Source organism: Giraffa tippelskirchi, chromosome 10 (genome assembly GCF_054371585.1).
Source record: "Giraffa tippelskirchi isolate mGirTip1 chromosome 10, T2T-mGirTip1v1.2.pri, whole genome shotgun sequence".
NCBI lineage: Eukaryota > Metazoa > Chordata > Mammalia > Artiodactyla > Giraffidae > Giraffa > Giraffa tippelskirchi.
Window position 1 is genome coordinate 22522504 of NC_137284.1, and position 21390 is coordinate 22543893.

Genomic DNA, 21390 nt, shown 5'->3' on the forward strand with positions numbered 1-21390 from the left:
AACTGATGTCCTTAAAGCCTTAAGGCATAATGAGAAGTAACACATTTGTATCTATATAATATACATTTGTTTGTGATGAAAAATCTGTATGTAAAGAAAGGCTTAATCTTCTTAAGGTAGAAATATAAATGGAAAAAAGATACATAATCCACTAGAAAAACAGACTATGAAAAGGCAACCCACAAAAGAGAAAATATGAGACAATAAACAACTAGGGGCATGCGAAATGCAAAGCCAAATGCCATGTTTTTTAGCCATCAGATTGGAAAGATTGTAAAAAGATTGATAATATTCAGTTATGGGGAGGTTTTTGGGGAAAAGAACACTTATACTTGCTGCTGGGAATGTGAATTAGGGAAGATAATTGGTCAGTATCTGTTTATGTTTAAAATACATAATTTTTTTTTGACCCAGCAGTCCTGCGTTGGTGAATCAATGTTAGAGAATGTATACGATGTTAATTATAGGGTTGTTTAGAAACAACAGACATGCAAGAAATCAGCTTGCACGTCTAACGTCTAATTATGCTGCTGCTGCTGCTGCTGCTGCTGCTAAGTCGCTTCAGTCGTGTCCGACTCTGTGCGACCCCATAGACGGCAACCCACCAGGCTCCCCCGTCCCTGGGATTCTCCAGGCAAGAACACTGGAGTGGGTTGCCATTTCCTTCTCCAATGCATGAAAGTGAAAGGTGAAAGTGAAGTCACTCAGTCTTGTCCGACTTTTAGTGATCCCATGGACTGCAGCCTACCAGGCTCCTCTGTCCATGGGATTTTCCAGGCATTTATGCTAGATCTTTACAATGGAATAATATTCAACCATTGCTTACTGACCTGCAGGGCTGTACATGATATATTGTTAGGTGAGACAGGCAAGTTGATGAATAATTATATATTCAAACCCCATGTTTGAAGATGTTTTGTTAAATATAAGAAGACAATCATAAAAACCTGTGCATACTATATGACGTTACATATATTAAAGTATATACAGATAGTGAGGAAGGATATATACCAAACTGTTAATAATAGTATCTCTACTGGTACAAGATTGGGAGGGAAGGAGTCCAGAATATGAGCTAAAGTGTTCGTGTCTGTATTACTGGAGCTTTAAAATGAGTGTGAATTACTTTATGATTTAAAAAAATTTAAGTTTTATGTAAAAAGCAGACTGATTTCTCCGTCTGTTATCTACATCTGCTGTTTATTGAGACTATAGAAATTCTGAGTAGAGTTTAACTCTTTCCTTGATCCCTTGTCTTCTTTCAGTTGGAGGTAGTTATAATTACTGTGATATGGTGAAGAGAATCCCAATGTCGTTTTGATGTTTTAATCTCGCTATGTATATGTTTATTTTTATCTGTGTGAGTGTGTGCATGTAAAATAAGAGTGTCATGCAGTGAGGTTGAATTTACCAGAGAAGTCAGAACTTGTATATTCAAAAAACATTTGTGATTCTAGCTCTGGCTAAGAAGGAGCAAAGAACACTCCACCCTGTCTGTCCCCTTGAATGGACTGGATAGAATAGAATACTCTTTAAGGATTCTTAAAAGAAAATTGTAGCAGGTAGAGCAGGGGGTCAGACACGACTGAGCGACTTCACTTTCACTTTTCACTTTCATGCATTGGAGAAGGAAATGGCAACCCACTCCAGTGTTCTTGCCTGGAGAATCCCAGGGACAGCGGAGCCTGGTGGGCTTCCGTCTATGGGGTCGCACAGAGTCGGACACGACTGAAGCGACGCAGCAGCAGCAGAGCAGGGGGAAAGACCAGAATTCGAAAAACCACTGAACCAGGAATTAGTTTGCCTTCTTCCCATCTGAGTCCCCTCCTCTCCTCCACCCCCCACCCCGGGGCTTGAACTCTGGCAGTGAGCATCCCTGCAGACAGGAGTGCTCGTGGAGAAGTCCTCTAGTTCAGGTTCAAGAAGCAGGAAAGTGGTCTCCTGGCAGCGGAAGCACCTGAAACCCTGAGAGAGGAGAACTTCCTCTTGAGCAGAGGAGTTGTGGTCCCAAGGCAGTGGTTGTTAGAAGTGACAGCAGAAGCATGATCCATGAAAGAAAAAAAAAAATCGCTACATTATACTTCATTAAATTAAAAGTGTTTGCTGTATGAAACAGTCTTAAGAAACGGAAAGATAAGCTACAGATGGGGAGAATATATTTACAAATCACATATCTGACAAAGGACTTAACTTTTGTTTAGCATGTGTAATGTAAGGAACTCTCAAAACTTAGCAGTGAGAAAATAGCCCAATTAAAAAAAAAAGAGTAAAAAGACAGTTCAACAAAGAAGATATACAGATAGCAACTAGCACATGAAATGACACTCAGCCCCCATCAGCCATCAGGGATATGCAGTCTGAGGCCCTGATGAAACACTACTGCACGTCTATTATACTGACGAGAGAGTATCAGCGCCAGAGGGTGCAGAGCAAGTGGAACTCTCGTAATTTGCTAATGGCAGTGCAAAGTGGTCCAGCCGCCCCGGAAAACGATCTGGCAGTTCCTTATACATTTAACATCTACTTACCAGACGGTCAAGCAGATTTCACCGTTAGGGAAGCAAAACATATGTTCACACAAAATGTATGTTTATAGCCGCTCCATTTATAATTGCCAGAAGCTGGAAACAACCCAGGTGGGTTGTTTGAATGGATAAACTGTGATACATTCATGGCATGGAATACTCTATAGCAGGGAAGGAGCTATTAATAACATACAGTAACTTGAATGAGTCTCAGCATTATGCTAAGTGCAAGAAGCCAGTCTTAGATTATATTCTGCATTGTTCCCTTGTGTGACAGTCTGGGAAAGAAAAAAATAAGTAATGAAGAACATATTCGTGGTTGCCAGGAGCTGAGGTGGTTGAGGTAGGGATGTGGCTTAAAAGGAATATCCCAAGGGAGTCTTTTGAGGTGTTGGAACTGTTCTGGATCCTGATTCTGGTAGTGGTTACAAGACTCCACATGTGTTAAAATCCACAGAACTATACACCAAAAGGTCAATTTAACTGTAAGATAACTTAGAACAAAAGTACTGACCCCTTATGAGTAACCTGTTGTGGGATTATGAACTTCTTTCAGTAAAGCTATCATTTCTTTAATCTTTTTTGGAACTCCTGGAGAATTGATATAAGCACATTTCACGTATCTTCAATTTTCTATTCTTGTTGTGTATTCATCCTTTCAGAGTTTTTTTTAAACAATGAGAAGTTGTTCAGAGAGACAGGTCTGGTGAATAAGGTGGATAAAAGCCTGGTAACAACTTTATGGTAAAGAACAAGATGGGATTATAAAATAATAAGCCAGTTTGGATTTCTAGGAATGACTTGCTAGATATTTGATGTGAACCTCTCCCTTAAATGCAACTAAACATGCTGGATACAGTAGAAAATCTTTGTAAGTATTTTATATTGTTGATGCTATTGTAAATTTTAAAAAAGATCCCTTTGGGTTTTCTGTGTATATGATCATGTTGTCTGCAAATAAAGGTTGATTTGCTTCTTTTCTAATGTGTATGCATTTTTTCTTTACTCTTATAAATCCAGGACTTCAGTACATTGTTGATTACAAGCGGTGATAGTGGGCATTCTTGCTTTGTTTCAGTCTTTACAGTTAAAGCATTCAGTCTTTTACTGTTAACTGTGTGGCAGCTGTAGATTTTTAAAAAATAGTTTATTTATTTTTGGCTGTTCTGGGTCTTTGTTGCTGCATGTGGGCTTTTCTGTAATTGCGGAGAGCAGGGAACTACTCTTTGTTGCAGTGCGTGGGCCCCTCGTCGCGGTGACTTCTCTTGTTGTGTTTAGGCTTCAGTAGTTGGGCTGCATGGGCTCAGTAGCTGTGGTTCCCAGACTCTAGAGCACAGGCTCAATAGCTGTGGTGCATGGGCTTAGCTGCTGGCGGCGTGTGGGATCTTCCCAGGCCGGGGATCAAACCCGTGTCTCCTGCATTGACATGTGGATTCTTTACCATTGAGCTACTAGGGAAGCCCTGTAGATTTCTTATAAATGCTCTTTATCAGGTTGAGGAAATCCCCTTCTTTCCCTAGTGGGCGAAGAGTGTTTGTCATGCATGGGTGTTGTATTATGTCAAAGGCTTTTGTTCTGCTGAATTGAGTATATTTATTTTGTGAAGATGGTGGATTGTATTGATTGCTTTTGAAATGTTTAAGCTTGGTTGTAATGTATATTATCCTTTTTATATTTGAATCGCTGAATACAATCTTGCTGACATTTCATTAGGATCTTTACATGTGTATTCATGAAGGGTATTAAGTCTGTAGTTTTTGTTACTGCGAATGTCTGTTGGTTTTATTTTTGGGATCATGCTGCCTTCTAAAATGAGGTAGGAAGCAATTCTTCTGTATTCTGAAGGAGTTGGTATCATTTCTTCCCTGAATGTTTTCATAGTGTTTGCCGGTTAAAAGTTATGTGGGCCTGGAGTTGTTTTGTTTTTGTTTAATGGGAAGTTTTTGTTTGTTTAATATTTTTATTTATTTACTTGACTGCACCAGGTCTTCACTGTGGGATGTGAACTCTTCGGTGTGGCATGTGGGGTCTAGTTCTGTGACCAGGGATCAAACCTGGGAGCACAGAGTCTTAGCCACTGGACTACAAGGAAGTCCCTATTGGAAATTTTAAAATTATGAACTCAATTTCTTTAATAGATAGAGTGCTACTCATTTCTTTTTAATTCCATTTTGATAACTTGTGTGTTCCAAGAAAATTTTTTGCATTTCATCTAGGTCATTGAATTTAATGGCATAAACATGATCACAGAAGTCCCTTATTATTTGAGGGCAGGAGGAGAAGGGGACGACAGAGGATGAGGTGGCTGGATGGCATCACTGACTCAATGGACATGGGTTTGGGTGGCCTCAGGGAGTTGGTGATGGACAGGGAGGTCTGGCGTGCTGTGGTTCATGGGATTGCAAAGATATTTGAGAATATTCCATATATCCTTTGGTTATTGATTTTTAATTTAATTCCAGCTGTGGCCAGAGAACATACTTCATATGAATTCAACCCATATAAGTTTGTTGAGACTTGTTTTATGGTCCAGTATATTAAATGTCTTGATGAATATTCCATCTGTACTTGGAACACATATCTATTCTGTTGTTGGGTGGGATTTTATGAAAATGTCAGTTGGATCCAATTAGTGGGTAGTGTTAAGTCTTCTTGGTGGCGCAGTGGTAAAGAATTTGCCTGCCAGTGCAGGAGACAGAGTAGACGTGAGTTTGATCCCTGGGTCGGGAAAATCCCCTGGAGTAGGAAATGGCAACCCACTCCAGTGTTCTTACCTGGGGAGTCCCATGGACAGAGAAGCCTGGTGGGCTACAGCCCATGGGGTCCCAAAGAGTCGGACACGACTGAGCACGCACACATGCATCTGTTTCTGATTTCTCTCCTTTTCTAGTAGCTGAAAGAAGTAGTAAAATACTCAACTAATCAATCTTCCTGTTTTTCTTTTTTGCTTCGTGAATTTTGAAGTTCGTTTTGGGTGCACATGTATTTAAGATTGTTATATCTTCTTGATAAATTGCCTTCTTTAATATTTTGAAATGTCCCTCCTTATCTCTGGTAATATTTCTTGTGTTGATGTCTACTTTGTCTTATATTAATATAACCATTGAATTCCTATGCTTATTTTTTTTTGCATGGCGTATCTCTTTCTATCCTTTACTTTTAACCTATGTATGTTTTTGTATTTAATGTGAGTTTCCTGTAGACGACATGTAGTTTTCTTGGTGTTTACTTTTTTAAAAATCCAGTCTAACAAACTGTCTTTCATTTGGTTTTCTTTAGACCACTAGTATTTAATGTGATTATAAATATAGTTTAGTATAAATGTATTACCTTATATGTTTTATTCCTTCTCTGTTCTTTGTTCATTTTCCCTCTACTTTTCCTGCAGTTTGAAAAACACTGAGTATGTTTTAAGTATTTTATTTTATTTCTGCTATTGGCTTATTGCATGACTTTTTTTAGAAGTTGCTCTTGGGTTTACTTATCACTGTTTATCTGCAAATACTATTTTAAGAATCTCCTGTAACAATATACTTCTGTTTATTGTCATTAAGAAATTAAAAAATACAAGAAAGTCTGTTATGTTGACCCACATAATTGTATATACTTACCCATGTAGTTCTGTCATTCTTTATTTCTTTGTGTTGATTCAGAACTCTATCTGGTATTATTTTCCTTTAGCCTGAAGAACATCCTTTGTTATTTCTTGTAAGATAGTGTCTGTTGGAAGTTTTCTTAGCTTTGATTTGTTTGAAAAAAGTGTTTCTTTCATTCCTATTTTTCAAGAATATTTTTGTTAGTGTTTGAAGGTTAAGTTTTTTCTTTTAGATTTTTAAAACTGTCTTGCTTTTGTCTTCTGGCTGGTACTTACTGATAAGAAGTCAGAGTTCATTCTTATCTTTGTTTTTTGAACATTATGTGTCTTTTTCCTTGGACTGCTATCTTTATCATTGGTTTCGAGTAGTTTATTATATGCTTTGGTGTAATATTATGAGCTTGGTGCCTCTTGGGTTTGTTGAGCTTGTAGGAGCCGTGGGTTTATACTTTTCACCAAATTTGGAAGATTTTGGCTGTTGTTTAGTCAAATATTTAAAAGTATTTCCTCTTCCTCTTCTGGGATTTCATTTCTCCATTCCCATAGCCTTAGGGTGTATTCGCCATGACTTCCTGAAGCAGATACCTGGTGACCTTCCTGCTGTCAAGAGCCATGACCCTCCACCTATTACAAGTAACAGAATACTTTGGTGTCTTTTGCAGATGGCCTTTGTTTTATGACAGAAATATTTGGTTGGTGCCAATGTTATTGCAGTTTCAGACCATGAGTGTTCTATCATTAAAACTAGGTTCGAGCACATCTTTATTAATCAAAATATGAACCATTACAGTCAGCACGTTTTTGCCAACAAGAATAAATTTGTTTATTCCTGTAGTGTAAAAATTTGTGCTTTGCAATTCAACAAACTCTTGAAAAGCATTTTCTGTCTCCTGCTGGTTTTGGAAGGGTTTTCTCTGCAAAAAGTTGTCGAGATGCTTGAAGAAGTGATAGTCATTTGATGAAAGGTCAGGTGAATGAGGGCTTCCCTGGTGGCTCAGATGGTAAAGAATCTGCCTGCAATGCAGGAGACCCAGGTTCAATCCCTGGATTGGGAAGATCTCCTGGAGAAGAGAATACCTACCTGCTCTAGTATTCTTGCCTGGAGAATTCCATGGACAGAGGAGCCTGGTGGGCTAGAGTCCATGGAGTTGCAAAGAGTCAGGCACAACTGAGCAATTAACACTTTCACTTCAGGTGAATATGGTGGATGAGGCAAAACTTTGTAGCCCACTTTGTTCAGCTTTTGAAGTGTTGGTTGTGCGACGTGTGGTCAGGCATTGTCATGGAGAAGAATTGGGCCCTTCATGTTGACCAATGCCAGCTGCAGGGGTTGCAGTTTTCTGTTCATCTCATCAATTTGCTGAGCATACTTCTCCGAGGTAATGCTTTTGCTGGGGTTCAGAAAGCTGTAGTGGATCAGACTGGCAGCAGACCACCAGACTGACCACGACCTTTTATTTTGGTGCAAGTTTGGCTTTGGGAGGTGCTTTGGAGCTTTTTCTCAGTCTATCCACTGAGCTGATAGTCACCCGGGGTTCTATGGAATCCACTTTTTGTCGCCCATCACAATCATAATCAACAAATGGTTTGTTGTGTAGAATAAGAGAAGATGACACTTCAAAACGATGATATTTTTGATTTCCAGTCAGCTCATGAAGCACCCACTTATTGAGCTTTTTCAGCTTTTCAGTTTGCTTCAAATGCTGAATGACCATAGAACGGTCAATGTTGAGTTCCTCGGCACATTCTATAGTTGTAAGAGGATCAGCTTGATGATGGCTCTCAGTTGGTCATTGTCAACTTCTGACGGCTGTCCACTGGCTCTTCATCTTCAAGGCTCTCGTCTCCTTTGCAAAACTTCCTGAAGCACCACTGCACGTACTATTCATTAGCAGTTTCTGGGCCAAGTGCGCTGTTGATGTTGCGAGTTGTCTCTGCTGCTTTATGATCCATTTTGAACTTGAATTAAAAAATCACTGGAATTTACTTTTTGTCTAACATCATTTCCATAGTCTAAGATAAATATAAACAGCAGATAAGTCATTAGCAAAAATACATAGTGAGAAGTATGCATTAAAGTAATGTATAACATAACCACATTTATTTAAGAATGTATTCCAGTGTTGAACCACAGAGTTCAACAATGCAAAACCACAATTATTTTTGCAGCAACCGAATACATAATTTGGAATTTTCTAATATTAAGCATCTAATCCTAGTGAATGGAATTAAAATGAAAATCTTCTATAGGCTATACCTCTAAGAATGAAAAAAAAATCATTTAATTGATAGATATTGTTGATAGTACCAAATGCTTTATGATGTAGTTGAATGTGACATTGATTCTCTTACTGTGTCTTGTCAAATTACTGTTACTCTTCAGTGCAGGAATCACAGCCACGGCCCCTACCCTCCAGGATTTGGTCGACATGGAGTCTGTGCACATGAAAACAAAGAACTTGCCAAGGCGAGAGAAGCTCTTCCTCTTATAGAGGATTCTAGTAACTGTGACATTGTAAAAGCTACTCAGTAAGTCTTCCTGATGCTTTGTTTTCTCCTTAGTTTCTGTTGAGTTATAATAACCTATGTGCAGTTCATGGCACTCCCGTGTACACCTTCCTCCCTTCATACTCCAGTGATAGTATGTTTGTCATACCAGCATCAGAGCATTTGGTACAGTGCACCTTAGTTTTTCATTAATGGTCTCTTCCCTTAGATTGTGAACTTCTGAGCAAAAGCATGTCTTTGTCATCTTTGTAACCCCAGTGCTTTTGCACACTTTCTGTCTTGTATTAGGTGCTCAATAAATGTTCACTGAGTGAGCAGATGGTTTTAAATGACACTCATGCTAGACTCTGAGTTTGAAACACACATCTTAGGCTTTTAAAATGTACTGTAACCTAAATATGAAGATAAGATGGAAGAATACAACTCACACATTTATGGGTATTTTAAACATTTATTGATACTTGCTATGTAGCTATTTTGTTGGGTGCACTAGAAGAAAGTCAGTAAAATAGAAACAAGTTTTCTGACCACTTGAAACTATAGTCAGTTGTTTTGCTTTCACTGAAAATGAAATATGTTTCGAGTTTCTCCTTAAGATTTCCACCTGTGGGTATTTGCATTAAATCATTTCCAACATTTTCACCCTCATGGATCTCTCTGATTGTTAACATCTACCACATCTCTTGCCTTTGAATATGTTTTGAAATATTTTGCCTGTCAGATTATGTTAATTAGTAGGCCACTTTATTGGTAATCAAATATAGGCCTGCCTGTCAGAGCTTCTAATCTGCATGAAAGAAACCAATGTTATTGCACAAACTTGATATAATTTCTGTCAAAAGTGAAGATGTTTGATGATTAGTTAACCTGTTTGGTTTTAATATAGACTAATAGATTGCTCATGTTTGCTAAAAAGTAATTGACAATCATTTGAATATTCTAATTACTAATTTACATGAATTCTGGAGGCCCTGGGAACCACTACTTTAGTTGAATATTATTTGAGAATGTTTGCATTGTTATATTTATGTGAAGATGAGAGTGTTCTTAAGTAAATAGATACTTGCTTTAATTAAAATGGAAACATTTAAATGTTTCACTGCTTTCAATAAAGCTCTGTTATAATAAGTGTAAAAAATTAGGCTACATCACAGGGAATCTCAATAATAACTCATATATCTTTCCTAAAATTTTCTTCAGGTCTTGGACTTTCTTAAGTGGTTGTGAGAAGATATTTAGGTAGTATTTGGGAAGGGTGAAAAAGATCTAGTTAAGATAGGTGTTTTTGTATTTTCTAAATCATCAATACCCTTAAATAATTTGTACTCTTTATGTTTCTCATGTAAAGGGAGTATCTATCTTTTTTTGATTCCCAATTATTTTTTATTAATTAAAAATGTTTTTTAAATGGTGGAAAATTGGTTTACAGTTTTGTGTTGGTTTCTCCTGTACAGCAACATGAATCAGTCATAATTTTATATATATATATATCCCTTCTGTCCTGAACCTCCTTCCCATCCCCATCCCACCCCTCTAGGTCATCACAGGGGAGTATTTCTTTTCCAATAAAATGTGAAAGTTGATATTTAAAAGATGGAGGACATAAATATATATATATATATATGTATCATTATCAACAACTCATTTTCTCATTAATATCTTCACTTCGCATTGTCAAATGGGTATCTCTATCTTTTAAAAAATGCCATAAAGACAGGCATGTACACATTTTGATGAGGTGGAAGTTATTTAATTTAATAGTGTGGGAAACAGACATTCTGCCATTTGATTTGATTTTGACCCTTTGAAGGCATAGTGAAACATTCAGGTCCCTCTAAATAAAAGTAAGTTTCAAAGAAACTGAATGGTCTAGTAGGACTTATTAGTTTCTATTGAAAAGAAATAGAGCTAACGAGTGATTTTGAAAATTATTTTAGCATTAAAAAGAGATATTTCTCTCCTGCTTTTCATTCTGATAGTTAAATAACTCTCTTAAATGTCCCTTCAATCTTTGCCTCCTTTTCCATTCCTTTTACCTGAGGCTGATCACCTGTCTCTAATACAAGAGCCTCTAAACTGATCTCTCAGTCTTCACCTCAAATTAGCTTCTATACTGCACTAATGTGATCTTTCTTACAGCCCAAAGCTTGAGTGCTTTCTTCTTTAAAACCTGCGCTGGCTTCCCCTTGAGCCGTAAAGTCTAAATTTCAAAGCATGGCAGAGAAGGATCATGCAGGCTTTGCCTGCCTCTCCTAGCCTCATCTCCTGCCATTGCCTTTCTTATGCTTTATGCTTCTTTGGTGCTAAATTGCTTATTATTTCTCCAAACATCTGTGTAGTTTCATATCTCTGGTTTTCGTACATGCTATTACCTCTGCTTGAAATGTCTTCCCTTCATAGCTTGTGTATCATGTTCCATCTACTTCAGGAAGGGCTAATCATTCCTTCCTTTTCTGTACCTATACCATGTCCATGTTTTATTGCCAAATTTATCCCATTCCAGTTTGCTTTTAGTCTCGCTCCCTTATTGTGAGGTCATTGCTTGGGCTTTGTTTGATTTGGGGATAAGATTATTGTCCAGAATCAGCACCATGCATTCCTGGTGCATAGTGGAAGATCCAGTGAAACTTATTGAAAGAGGGAAACTGTGAATGTTAAAAGTTTATTTCAGAAAATCAGGTTCAAGTCCAAATAGATTCATCTATGTGATCAGCTAGTAGCCAGGTTTACTTCTGTTGCTTGTCTTTACACTCCATCCACTTTGTGAATATCTTTGCTAATTATTATATTTCTGTGTTGGCTGAAAGACACACTGGATAAAGACATGGTAAAAGAAAGACATTTTGATAGCTGAAATTATTTTAATGGTGTCAGTTATGCCTTTTATTTTCCATCTTATTGCAGATACGGAATTTTTGAACGATGTAAAGAGTTGGTAGAAGCAGGATATGATGTCAGGCAACCAGACAAAGAAAATGTGTCTCTTCTTCATTGGGCTGCCATTAATAACAGGCTGGATCTTGTAAAGTAAGATGGGATATATGTGTGTTAATTAAGTGTGTGTTTTATAATTCTAAACCTTTCCTTTATTTGTCTTTTCTCTTTTCAAGTGCAAGTATGTATGTTGAGCCATCTCTAATCCTTTATTATAAATGAATGCTTGAATTTTGTGCCATGCACTGTGGTTATCATAGTATTGAAAAGGACCTCAGAGATCATCTGGACCAGGACTCTCATTGGCCCAAAAATAAAAATTAAAAATGAAGTCACAGTTTAGGCAATGAATTTGAACATTTTTGGACATGGAACAATGGGCTGGTTTGAAACTGGGAAAGGAGTACGTCAAAGCTGTATATTGTCACTCTGCTTATTTAACTTATATGCAGAGTACATCATGCAAAATGCTGGGCTAGATGAAGCGCAAGCTGAAGTCAACATTGCTGGTAGGAATATCAATAACCTCAGATATGCAGATGACACCACTCTTATGGCAGAAAGTGAAGAGGAACTAAAGAGACATTTGATGAAGGTGAAAGAAGAGAGTGAAAAAGTTGACTTAAAACTCACCATTCAAAAAACTAAGGTTGTAGCATCTGTTCCCATCACTTCATGGTAAATAGATGGAGAAACAATGGAAACAGTGACAGACTTTTATTTTCTTGGACTCCAAAATCACGTCAGATGGTGACTGCAACCTTGAAAGTTTTAAAAGACACTTGCTCCTTGGAAGAAAAGCTATGACAAACCTAGACAGCATATTAAAAAGTAGAGACATTACTTTGCTGACTAAGGTCCGTATAGTCCAAGCTATGTTTTTTGCAGTAATCATGTATGGATGTGAGAGTTGGATCATAAAGAAGGCTGAGCGCCGAAGAACTGATGCTTTTGAACTGTGGTGCTGGAGAAGACTCTTAAGAGTCCCTTGGATGGCAAAGAGATCCAACTAGTCAATTCTTAAGGAAATCAACCCTGAATATTCACTGGAAGGACTGGTGCTAAAGCTGAAACTCCAATACTTTGGCCACCTGATGTGAAGAACCTAACTCAATGGAAAAGACCCTGATGCTGGGAAAGATTGAAGGCAGGAGGAGAAGGGGACAACAGAGGATGAGATGGTTGGATGGTATCACCGACTCAATGGACATGAGTTTGAGCAAGCTCCAGGAGATGGTAAAGGACAAGGAAGCCTGGTGTGCTGCAGTCCATGGGGTCACACAGAGTAGGACATGATTGAGTGACTGAACAATAACAACACATTTTTCAGAATAGAACAGATCGTTTCACCGAGTTTAAAAGAATCACTGAAATTATTATACTGTAATAATGCCAGGAGGAATGGATGGGTAGGGGAATAATTTAATATCAAAATTAAATATGGAATACATTTTAGATTAGGCATGTATTGGATTGTATAAAATTATTCCCCTACATAAAGCACAACTGTGGGTTTTTTTGTTTTATATCTTAGCATGTAAAATGTGTATGTGTACATGAATGTGTATATGTTTTGTATTATACACATTTAAAATCCTTGAGGTTTAAGAAAGTAAAAATATACTGAAGGTTAGAATAACGAGATATACTCACAGCCATACTCCTTTTCTGTGGAAATACACTGGTGTATTGTTTAGATAATATATATGAAGCACAACTTTGAAATAATGAGACTGATACCTGTAAACCACAGAAGAAAATAAGTCTCTCTACCTTATAGTTTCACTTTATACAATGTATCCCATCTATGCCTCCAAAATAGAGAATGAAATGCTCAAAATGTCTTAACTTTTCTGGAAGAATTTTGAATTATTTTTTTGCTACCTACTTTTAACATCATTGTTTCCACATAGTAATTCTGACTTTAAGCTGTTAGTTGTGACATAGTTTCACCTTTCTTCTTGCAAGTTAAGAAGAACATCTGTAATAGAAACCTTTTAAATATAAACCATTTCAAGAATTTTGTGGTTAGAATAAGCAGAAGTAGCTATTATGTGTTTAGTGTATAGTTGTAAAGGAATACTCATGACAGCAGGAGTAATTACTTACATGATGAGAATATTTCACCGGGGATCTGTTTGATGCTGTTATGTGCATCTTTCAGACTTGTGCCGATCTGAGTGTTTTTAGAGAGGGGCATTATTATGATTTCTGTTTTCAAATGTATTTATTACTAAGAAAAATTGATATTTTCTTTCTTAGTGTGAATTTTAAGTTTTAAATCTTATTTTCATTTATATCTGCTCTTAACAGGTTTTATATTTCAAAAGGAGCTGTGGTAGATCAGTTGGGTGGAGATTTAAATTCAACTCCTCTTCACTGGGCCATCAGGTAAAGGTTTCTTTAAATACTGAAACTGCTGTTCAGAATCAAAACTGACTTACTTTCTGAATATTACAGACCAGCACTTTGCAATAGAATTTTCTGTGAAGGTGGAAATGTTTGTGCTGTCCAGTAAGGTAGCGCCACTAGCCACATGTGAAATGTAAAAGTGTGGCTAATGCCACTAAGGTATTGAGTTTTTAATTTTAGTTAATTTTAGCTAATTTGCATTTAAATAACTATATATGGCTAGTAGTTCATATTGGAATTGCAGTTACAGACCACTTGAGAGACTTTCTTTTGTTTTTACCCCTTCATTAAAAAAAAAAATACAGTTTTAAAGAGTTTCTGTAGACGATGTTTTTGTGTTTAATTGAGGGCCCAAACTAAATTTATATGTATTATATTTTATAATCAAAGTAAATATTTTTAATATTTGGTCACATGGACAAATGTGGTAGTTTCGTGAGTGTAAACTCCATCAGTTCTTTTCTCTGGTATGTGTTGGCATCTGAAGCTGAAGTTAGTAAATGTCTATTTGGATATTTAGCAACTTCTTCATCTTTCATTTTAACTCCATTCTCTCTGATCGGTGGAATTGATACGAACCTGAAAGTGGAGTGGATAATTGTTAATTTAAGGCAAGGAGTTGAATCTTTTCTCTGGAGTCAAGAATTTGGAAAAATCTGGGGGTTAGCTCATCCCCTTAAGCTACAATGCTTTACATAAAAATGACCCGTATTCAAAGAGAAATATGTAGTTCCTAAGAACAGTATTATCTCCTGTTGTCTGGGAATTGTTACCCTTCATTCAGCATACCAGTTTCATGATTATTTTTTGTTTTTAAAATAACAATGACAAAGTTCAAGTGATTTTTAATTTCTATTTTTATTGTTAGTTATGTAAAATTATTTATACATGGTAGTAGTCTTACACGTAAGATTTAAGGTAGATAAATAGATGGGGAAACAGTGGCTGACTTTATTTTGGGGGGCTCCAAAATCACTGCTGATGGTGATTGCAGCCATGAAATTAAAAGACGCTTACTCCTTGGAAGGAAAGTTATGACCAACCTAAATAGCATATTACAAAGCAGAGACATTACTTTGCCAACAAAGATCTGTCTAGTCAAGACTATGGTTTTTCCAGTGGTCATGTATGGATGTGAGAGTTGGACTGTGAAAAAAGCTGAGCACCGAAGAATTGAGGCTTTTGAACTGTGGTGTTGGAGAAGACTCTTGAGAGTCCCTTGGACTGCAAGGAGATCCAATCAGTCCATCCTAAAAGATATCAGTCCTGGGTATTCTTTGGAAGGACTGATGTTGAAGCTGAAACTCCAATACTCTGGCCACCTGATGCGAAGAGTTGACTCACTGGAAAAGACCCTGACGCTGGGAGGGATTGGGGGCAGGAGGAGAAGGGGCGACAGAGGATGAGATGGCTGGATGGCATCAGCAGCTCAATGGACATGAGTTTGGGTGAACTCCGGTAGTTGGTGATGGACAGGGAGGCCTGGCGTGCTGCAATTCATGGGGTCGCAAAGAGTCGGACACGACTGAGCAACTGAACTGAACTGAACTGGGAGGTTATTATTAATAAGCTTATTACCTGCACTCAAGAAGGACCATCCAGATAGTTCTAAGTTTGGAATGTCTATGTAAAAGATATTTAGAGAAGCTCCAGTGTTTTAAAAATCTGTGCACTGTTAAGAAATACTCTTTATATCTAACCACAGTCCCTCATGTCTTACGAATATTAGTTTCTCCCTGAATTTTTCTCTTTTGCACTATAGAGTACAGTATAATTTTTGTTCTATCTTTTTCCAGACAAGGGCATTTACCTATGGTCATATTATTACTGCAGTATGGTGCAGACCCCGCTCTCATTGATGGAGAAGGATTCTGCGGCATCCACCTGGCAGTGTTATTTCAGCACATGCCCATTATAGCATATCTCATCTCTAAAGGACAGGTATGTTTTGAGAAGTATTTTGTATTCCAGCTGTTGTAAATCTGAAAGGACTCAGAGGATCATTAGTAAGAGTCCTCATTTTTAAGGTATAAAAATAATTTGTACAGATACCTGAATGTTCAAATACTAGCCTCAGTAAGTCTAGCTATTGAATACTGCTTTTCCAGCTTCACTGGAGCAAAAAGGATAGGTCATTTAGCTCAGTAACATATAATAGTTGTTTCTGAAACTTGTAGGCTTATAATAAGTTTTTCTTGTGATCCCAGTAATTTTCAGAGTTTTTCAAAAACATGACTTCAAAGCCTGTATTTTTCTTCTGGTTGAATGTGGAAATGGTAGTGAGATCACTAAATTAACCCATCATTTGCTTTCATTATTTGAGTCCAAGTGGAGACCAATTTGAATGTATGTTTCTTATTGTTCCCTGAAGTAATCCCATGAAAAATGACTTGCCTTAAGAGACATTCATTTATGGCACTGGCTAAATTATGGGTTGTTGGCAGTGGGAGTTTCACTGTCAGTTCTGCTTGCCTGGGATATGCTTTCTGGTAACAACTAGTTTATATATCAGTAGTTTCGTCTGTAGCAGGCATGGAAACGTGTTTGCACAAATGCTGTTGGAATGACTGTATTCTCTTTAAATAAGCACTTTCTGTTAGACTTAGCCAATTCAAGTAGAATAATTATAACCTCTTGGTTCTCATTTTGGAAAGCTGTATGAAGAGTCATCTTTTCTACTTCACTTTGGGCTTCTTCCTCGAAGACCTGTAAAATATTCAGTCACTGACTCTTTTTGCAGGGGTTGGGGGCCCTTGGTTGAGGTATTGTATACCTCAAATCTGGACCCATTTTTTTTAAGTGGACTGTATCTTCTTGGAGATATGATTTCCTTTTTATTTCCTGTATTCTCAAAAATAGAAAAGAATTTTTCATGTTTTACCCTTTGAAACATAGTAAGTCCAAAAATACAATATACTTTGTATTCTTGCCTCAGAAGGTAGAGTTCACTCTTACTGAAAGTGTTTAAGTAGAGACTGGATGACTTTGTCCAAGAGGTGATAGTTTGAATTAATGTGTCAGTTAAAGTCTAAACTAACTTCTAAGGTCTCTATTGTCTCATATTTGATGGTGATTATCAACATTTTTCTGTCCCTTAGTCTTCTTCCACTCACAACATAACAACATTTAAAATCATATATTCAGATTTTTCCCTTTAAAAATATTTTGTAGGAATCAGTGGATTTTTACCCTATGGATGTGGAACAGAACATTATGTTATTCAGATGATATTTGAACACTTCTTGTAGTCACACTGGTGGTGTTGAATGTATTAAAGAGATACTTCTACTAAGAGAGGAAGCAGAAACTTGACTGTGTTTACAGTTAGGCTGATCAGCTCTTCTTTTTTAACAGAGTGTAAATACGATAGATGTAAACGGGCAGACACCTCTCATGTTATCAGCTAACAAAGTACTTGGGTAAGTAAGTTTAATTGAATTGCCTTATTCTGACTCTTGATTCCAGCAACTTCAGTATCTTATTCTATGTGAGGTGACACAACATTCTGAAGAAAGTAAGATTTTCCGTCTGGTGACTGTGACATGCACTTTTAATGTAGTTGTAGTTAGAAAAGCAGCATTGAAATAAATTTTCTCTTTTCTGATAGCTTTGGGGAAAAGTTTGAAAGCTACTAGTAAGAAAAAAATTTCCTTACAGAACACCTGAGATTCCAGAGCGTATACTTATTAACAGGATTTGCATTTCTTAGTTTACATTTCTCAAGAATGGCTACAGGTTTAAATGCTCCCGTAATTTGAAATCTAGATGATAAATATACATTTCAAAAAACAATAAATTTGAGGGTTCTCTGATACTGTTGACTGCTCTGAAAATATTAATTGTAATTGATGAAAATTGTAGTTGTGAAAATAGCGTGTTTATTATGTTCATATCAGTTACTTACATATTTAAGTTTTTCTGTGTTTTATCATTATTACTTTGATTGCTGGTCACCTTCTGTTATTCTTCTGTTCAAATACATGCTACACTTCGTCCTTTATCAATTTTGTTTCCCGTGTTGTACTTAGTTTCTGAGTCTGCTTTTACTTAGGGTTTGCTCCTAGGAACTGAGTTAGTTCTGATGCTATTCCCTTTTAGTTCATAGAGCGATAGGGCTCGAATTTGGGGTAGAATTTTGTCAAAAAGCACTTTGTCATCTTTGTTAGTAACTCTCAGGTCATGTATAATGTTAAAAATCTAGAATGAGTAAAATAGATTATTATTTTATTAAAGGAATCTCTTGAGTAGTCATGAAAGAAGTAAAGGTGTTGAAGATGAAGAAAAAATATTTCATTGAATTCTGCTTTCAAGTCCATGACTTTCTATGATAAATAATTTAGGGCATTTTTATACCAGTTTATGTAGTAAGTGGTTGGAGGGAGAATGTGAAGTTAGCTTTTGGTTTATCTCCTCAAATATGTTGTACATTTAATTTTTTAATTGGATAAATAACATAGCATTTAACATTGGCCAAAGTAAAAAAAAAAAAGTTAACCGTTAGATCAGCAGCATGAAAATAAAAACTTGAAAAACAAAAGCAATTATTCCATTGTATTGATGTTAAAATTACATTATGTAGCAGACAATTAATAGATTTCTCTTGGGACAGCAACGTGGGCCTCATCAGTATTAGCACCTAGAATAGAACTCTGCACAGAGAAGTTCTGCAGTTTTCAGAATACTTACTGATTGGTTCATTGATACATTATCAAACAGGTTCATTATTTACATTTACCCTTCAAATCATTCTAATAAATTATCCTTGGTGTTTTATTGTTTTGAGACAGGCCAGAACCAACTGGATTTCTTTTAAAGTTTAATCCTTCTCTCAATGTAGTTGATAAAATACATCAAAACACTCCACTTCACTGGGCGGTTGCAGCAGGAAACATTAATGCTGTTGATAAGCTTTTGGAAGCTGGTTCTAGCCTGGATGTCCGAAATGTTAAGGTATGGCCAGGTGTTTATCTCTCTTAGTTTATTATGTCTTAGTTACCACAAGATACATAGAAACAATAATAGTTGGCTACCCTTGGAATAAATACATTGAGTCTATGATTCTCCTGAGTTTGTAAAACTTGTTTAGCATTGGGACTTCCCTGTGGCTCAGTGGCTAAGATTCCACGCTTCCAATGCAGGGAACCCGGGTTCAATCCCTGGTCAGGGAACTAGGTCCCACATACCCCAACTAAGAGTTCGCATACCATAGCTATAAAAGATCCTGCATGTGCAACTAAAGATCGCATATGCCGCAACCAAGATGAGGCTCAGCCAAATAAATAAATATTAAAAAAATGTTTAGTACCTATGCTATATCAAAAATAAAATTGAACTTTTTCTTTCTTTTTTAGGGAGAAACCCCTCTTGACATGGCCCTGCAAAACAAAAATCGGCTCATTATTCATATGCTAAAAACAGAGGCCAAAACTCGAGCCAACAAAAATTTCAGACTTTGGAGATGGCTGCAGAAATGCGAGGTATTTTCATACAGGGCCTATCCTGTGGGCTCTAAGAACTGTTTTATCCATTTGTTTTTGTGTTTGAAGGCATCAGGGAAAACCAAGGAGTTGGCCTGCTGCTGCATTTTTCTGCCGATTTTATCTTTCCCATACATCCGGTAACCCAAAGTTGGAAATTTGGCACTTTTACTGGTTCTCAGCTAGGTGGCTCGACAGCTCCATGTTACCTTGTGAATACCATAGCATACTTCCATGTTTATTTCATGAGTGAATTGAAACACAAATAGTTTAGATTCTTAGAGAAGCAAAAGGAAAAATCCTTGTTGCAAGGAATTTTATAGGAGTTATTCTTAAAGAACTTGTTCCTATTAAAATTTTTTTCAAAGGGAAAATAATAACATTCAAAACATTTTCTTAGAATCAGGAGGAGTTAAACTTAAAAATTACAATGTTGCAAGCTTCAGGCATTTGATGTCACTTCATAAAATCAAAAGCATTCACAATTTTGAGATATGAAACCCAACCTTTATTCTTTTTTTAACTTGGCAGTTCTTCTGAGTGGTGGTCTTCTAAAGTTAAATGTGAACAGCAACAACAAAAAAGTGAATGGAATGACAGAAAAAATTAGAATGGTCAGCTTGCTCTTATGTCCAGCAAAATCTAAGTTATAATAGAGAATGTAATTAAGATTGTTAAAATGGATATTGAATTGATTTTACTGTTTAATGTCTTCACATACGATAGCGTTGTCTTGAGAATGTATAGAATACCTTCAGATTCTAGATTAACAGGCGTGAGATTTCTATGCAGAGGATCCCCACGAACACTACACCAATTTTGCATTTAAGTATGGGAAGGGAGAAAAAAAGAAATAAGTCTCCTTTGCCATCTCCTCTGCTCCCTCGCCTGCTTTATTAGTAGAGTGTCCCAGGATTTTGTCCTTGGACCTCTTTTCTGTCTAGTCATTCCTTTGATGGTTTCATGTGCTTCCATGGCTTTAAATGCCGTCTATATGTTGACAACTCCCAAATGTATCTCTAATTCAGACCTATCCAGTTACCTACTTGATTTATCCATTCATCATCCAAAAGGCATTGTCAGTATAACATCCAAAACTGAACTCCTGATCTCTCCTCCCCACTGCCTCCAACTATTCCGTCTAGAGCTTCCCCATCTCAGCAGGTGGCAACTTACTCTCCAGTTACCTTTGCCTTTTTGTCATATCGCGTATACAGTCTGTCAGAAAAACATTTGGCTAGTTCTGCCCTCAGTGTATATCCAGCATCTGACCCTTCTTACCACTTTACCATGACATTTTGGTCCAGCCACCTTAATTTTTTATATGAACTCCTGCAGCTCTGACATTTTCCTGCCTCCACTCACCTCTAGTCTCTTCGCAGAAAAGCAGTCAGGTGAATCTTAAAATGTAAGTCAAATCCTATCATTCATCTGCTCAGAATCCTGTGATATTTCCCCCTTTCTCCCAGCATAAAAACCCAAAACCTTAAAATAACTTCCATCCAGCTTTCTGTATACTATAAAATACACTTAGTACGTTTGTCTGACTGTCTTCCCCTGCTAGAATTTAAGCTCCATGAGAGAAAGACTTTAAATTCATTTATGTGTTCCCAAGTGCCTAGAACAGTGCCTAGCATATGATGTACACTGGAATATTTGTTGAACAAAGAAATAGTGTGGCTCATCCGTGAGTGTTGTATCTGCGATTAAAATTGTGAGATTCACATTTAATTGTTATTTCTGTTCTGAGATTATATTGCATGTAAATTCTAAGTTTACCTTAAAAAAAAAAAAAACCTAGACTTGCTCGTTTTGTGTTATCGTGCAAATTAGAATTGGAAGCATATTAAACACTTCCTGTCATTTGAAATTATCCATCCTCAGAACGTGGTTTAGAGGAGTAAAGATTGAAGAAGATAGAGCAGGATATAAAGGTCAT

General features: G+C 36.9%; 1 protein-coding gene across 4 annotated transcripts in view; it reads left to right on the forward strand.

Moving 5' to 3' along the window:
• Positions 1-21390, forward strand: part of ZDHHC13 (zDHHC palmitoyltransferase 13) — a 184324-nt gene that overhangs the window by 139725 nt on the left and 23209 nt on the right. For 3 of the 4 annotated variants that reach the window (XM_081533725.1, XM_081533722.1, XM_081533723.1), the window contains 7 exons: positions 8509-8649; positions 11533-11655; positions 13876-13953; positions 15771-15915; positions 17329-17393; positions 18762-18924; positions 19326-19451. In XM_081533725.1, coding sequence (XP_081389851.1) covers positions 15787-15915; positions 17329-17393; positions 18762-18924; positions 19326-19451 — 483 coding nt within the window. In that variant the 5' untranslated portion in view covers positions 8509-8649; positions 11533-11655; positions 13876-13953; positions 15771-15786. Of the gene's footprint in view, positions 1-8503; positions 8650-11532; positions 11656-13875; positions 13954-15770; positions 15916-17328; positions 17394-18761; positions 18925-19325; positions 19452-21390 lie in introns of all 4 variants that reach the window. The other variant, XM_081533721.1, reaches the window with a different exon arrangement.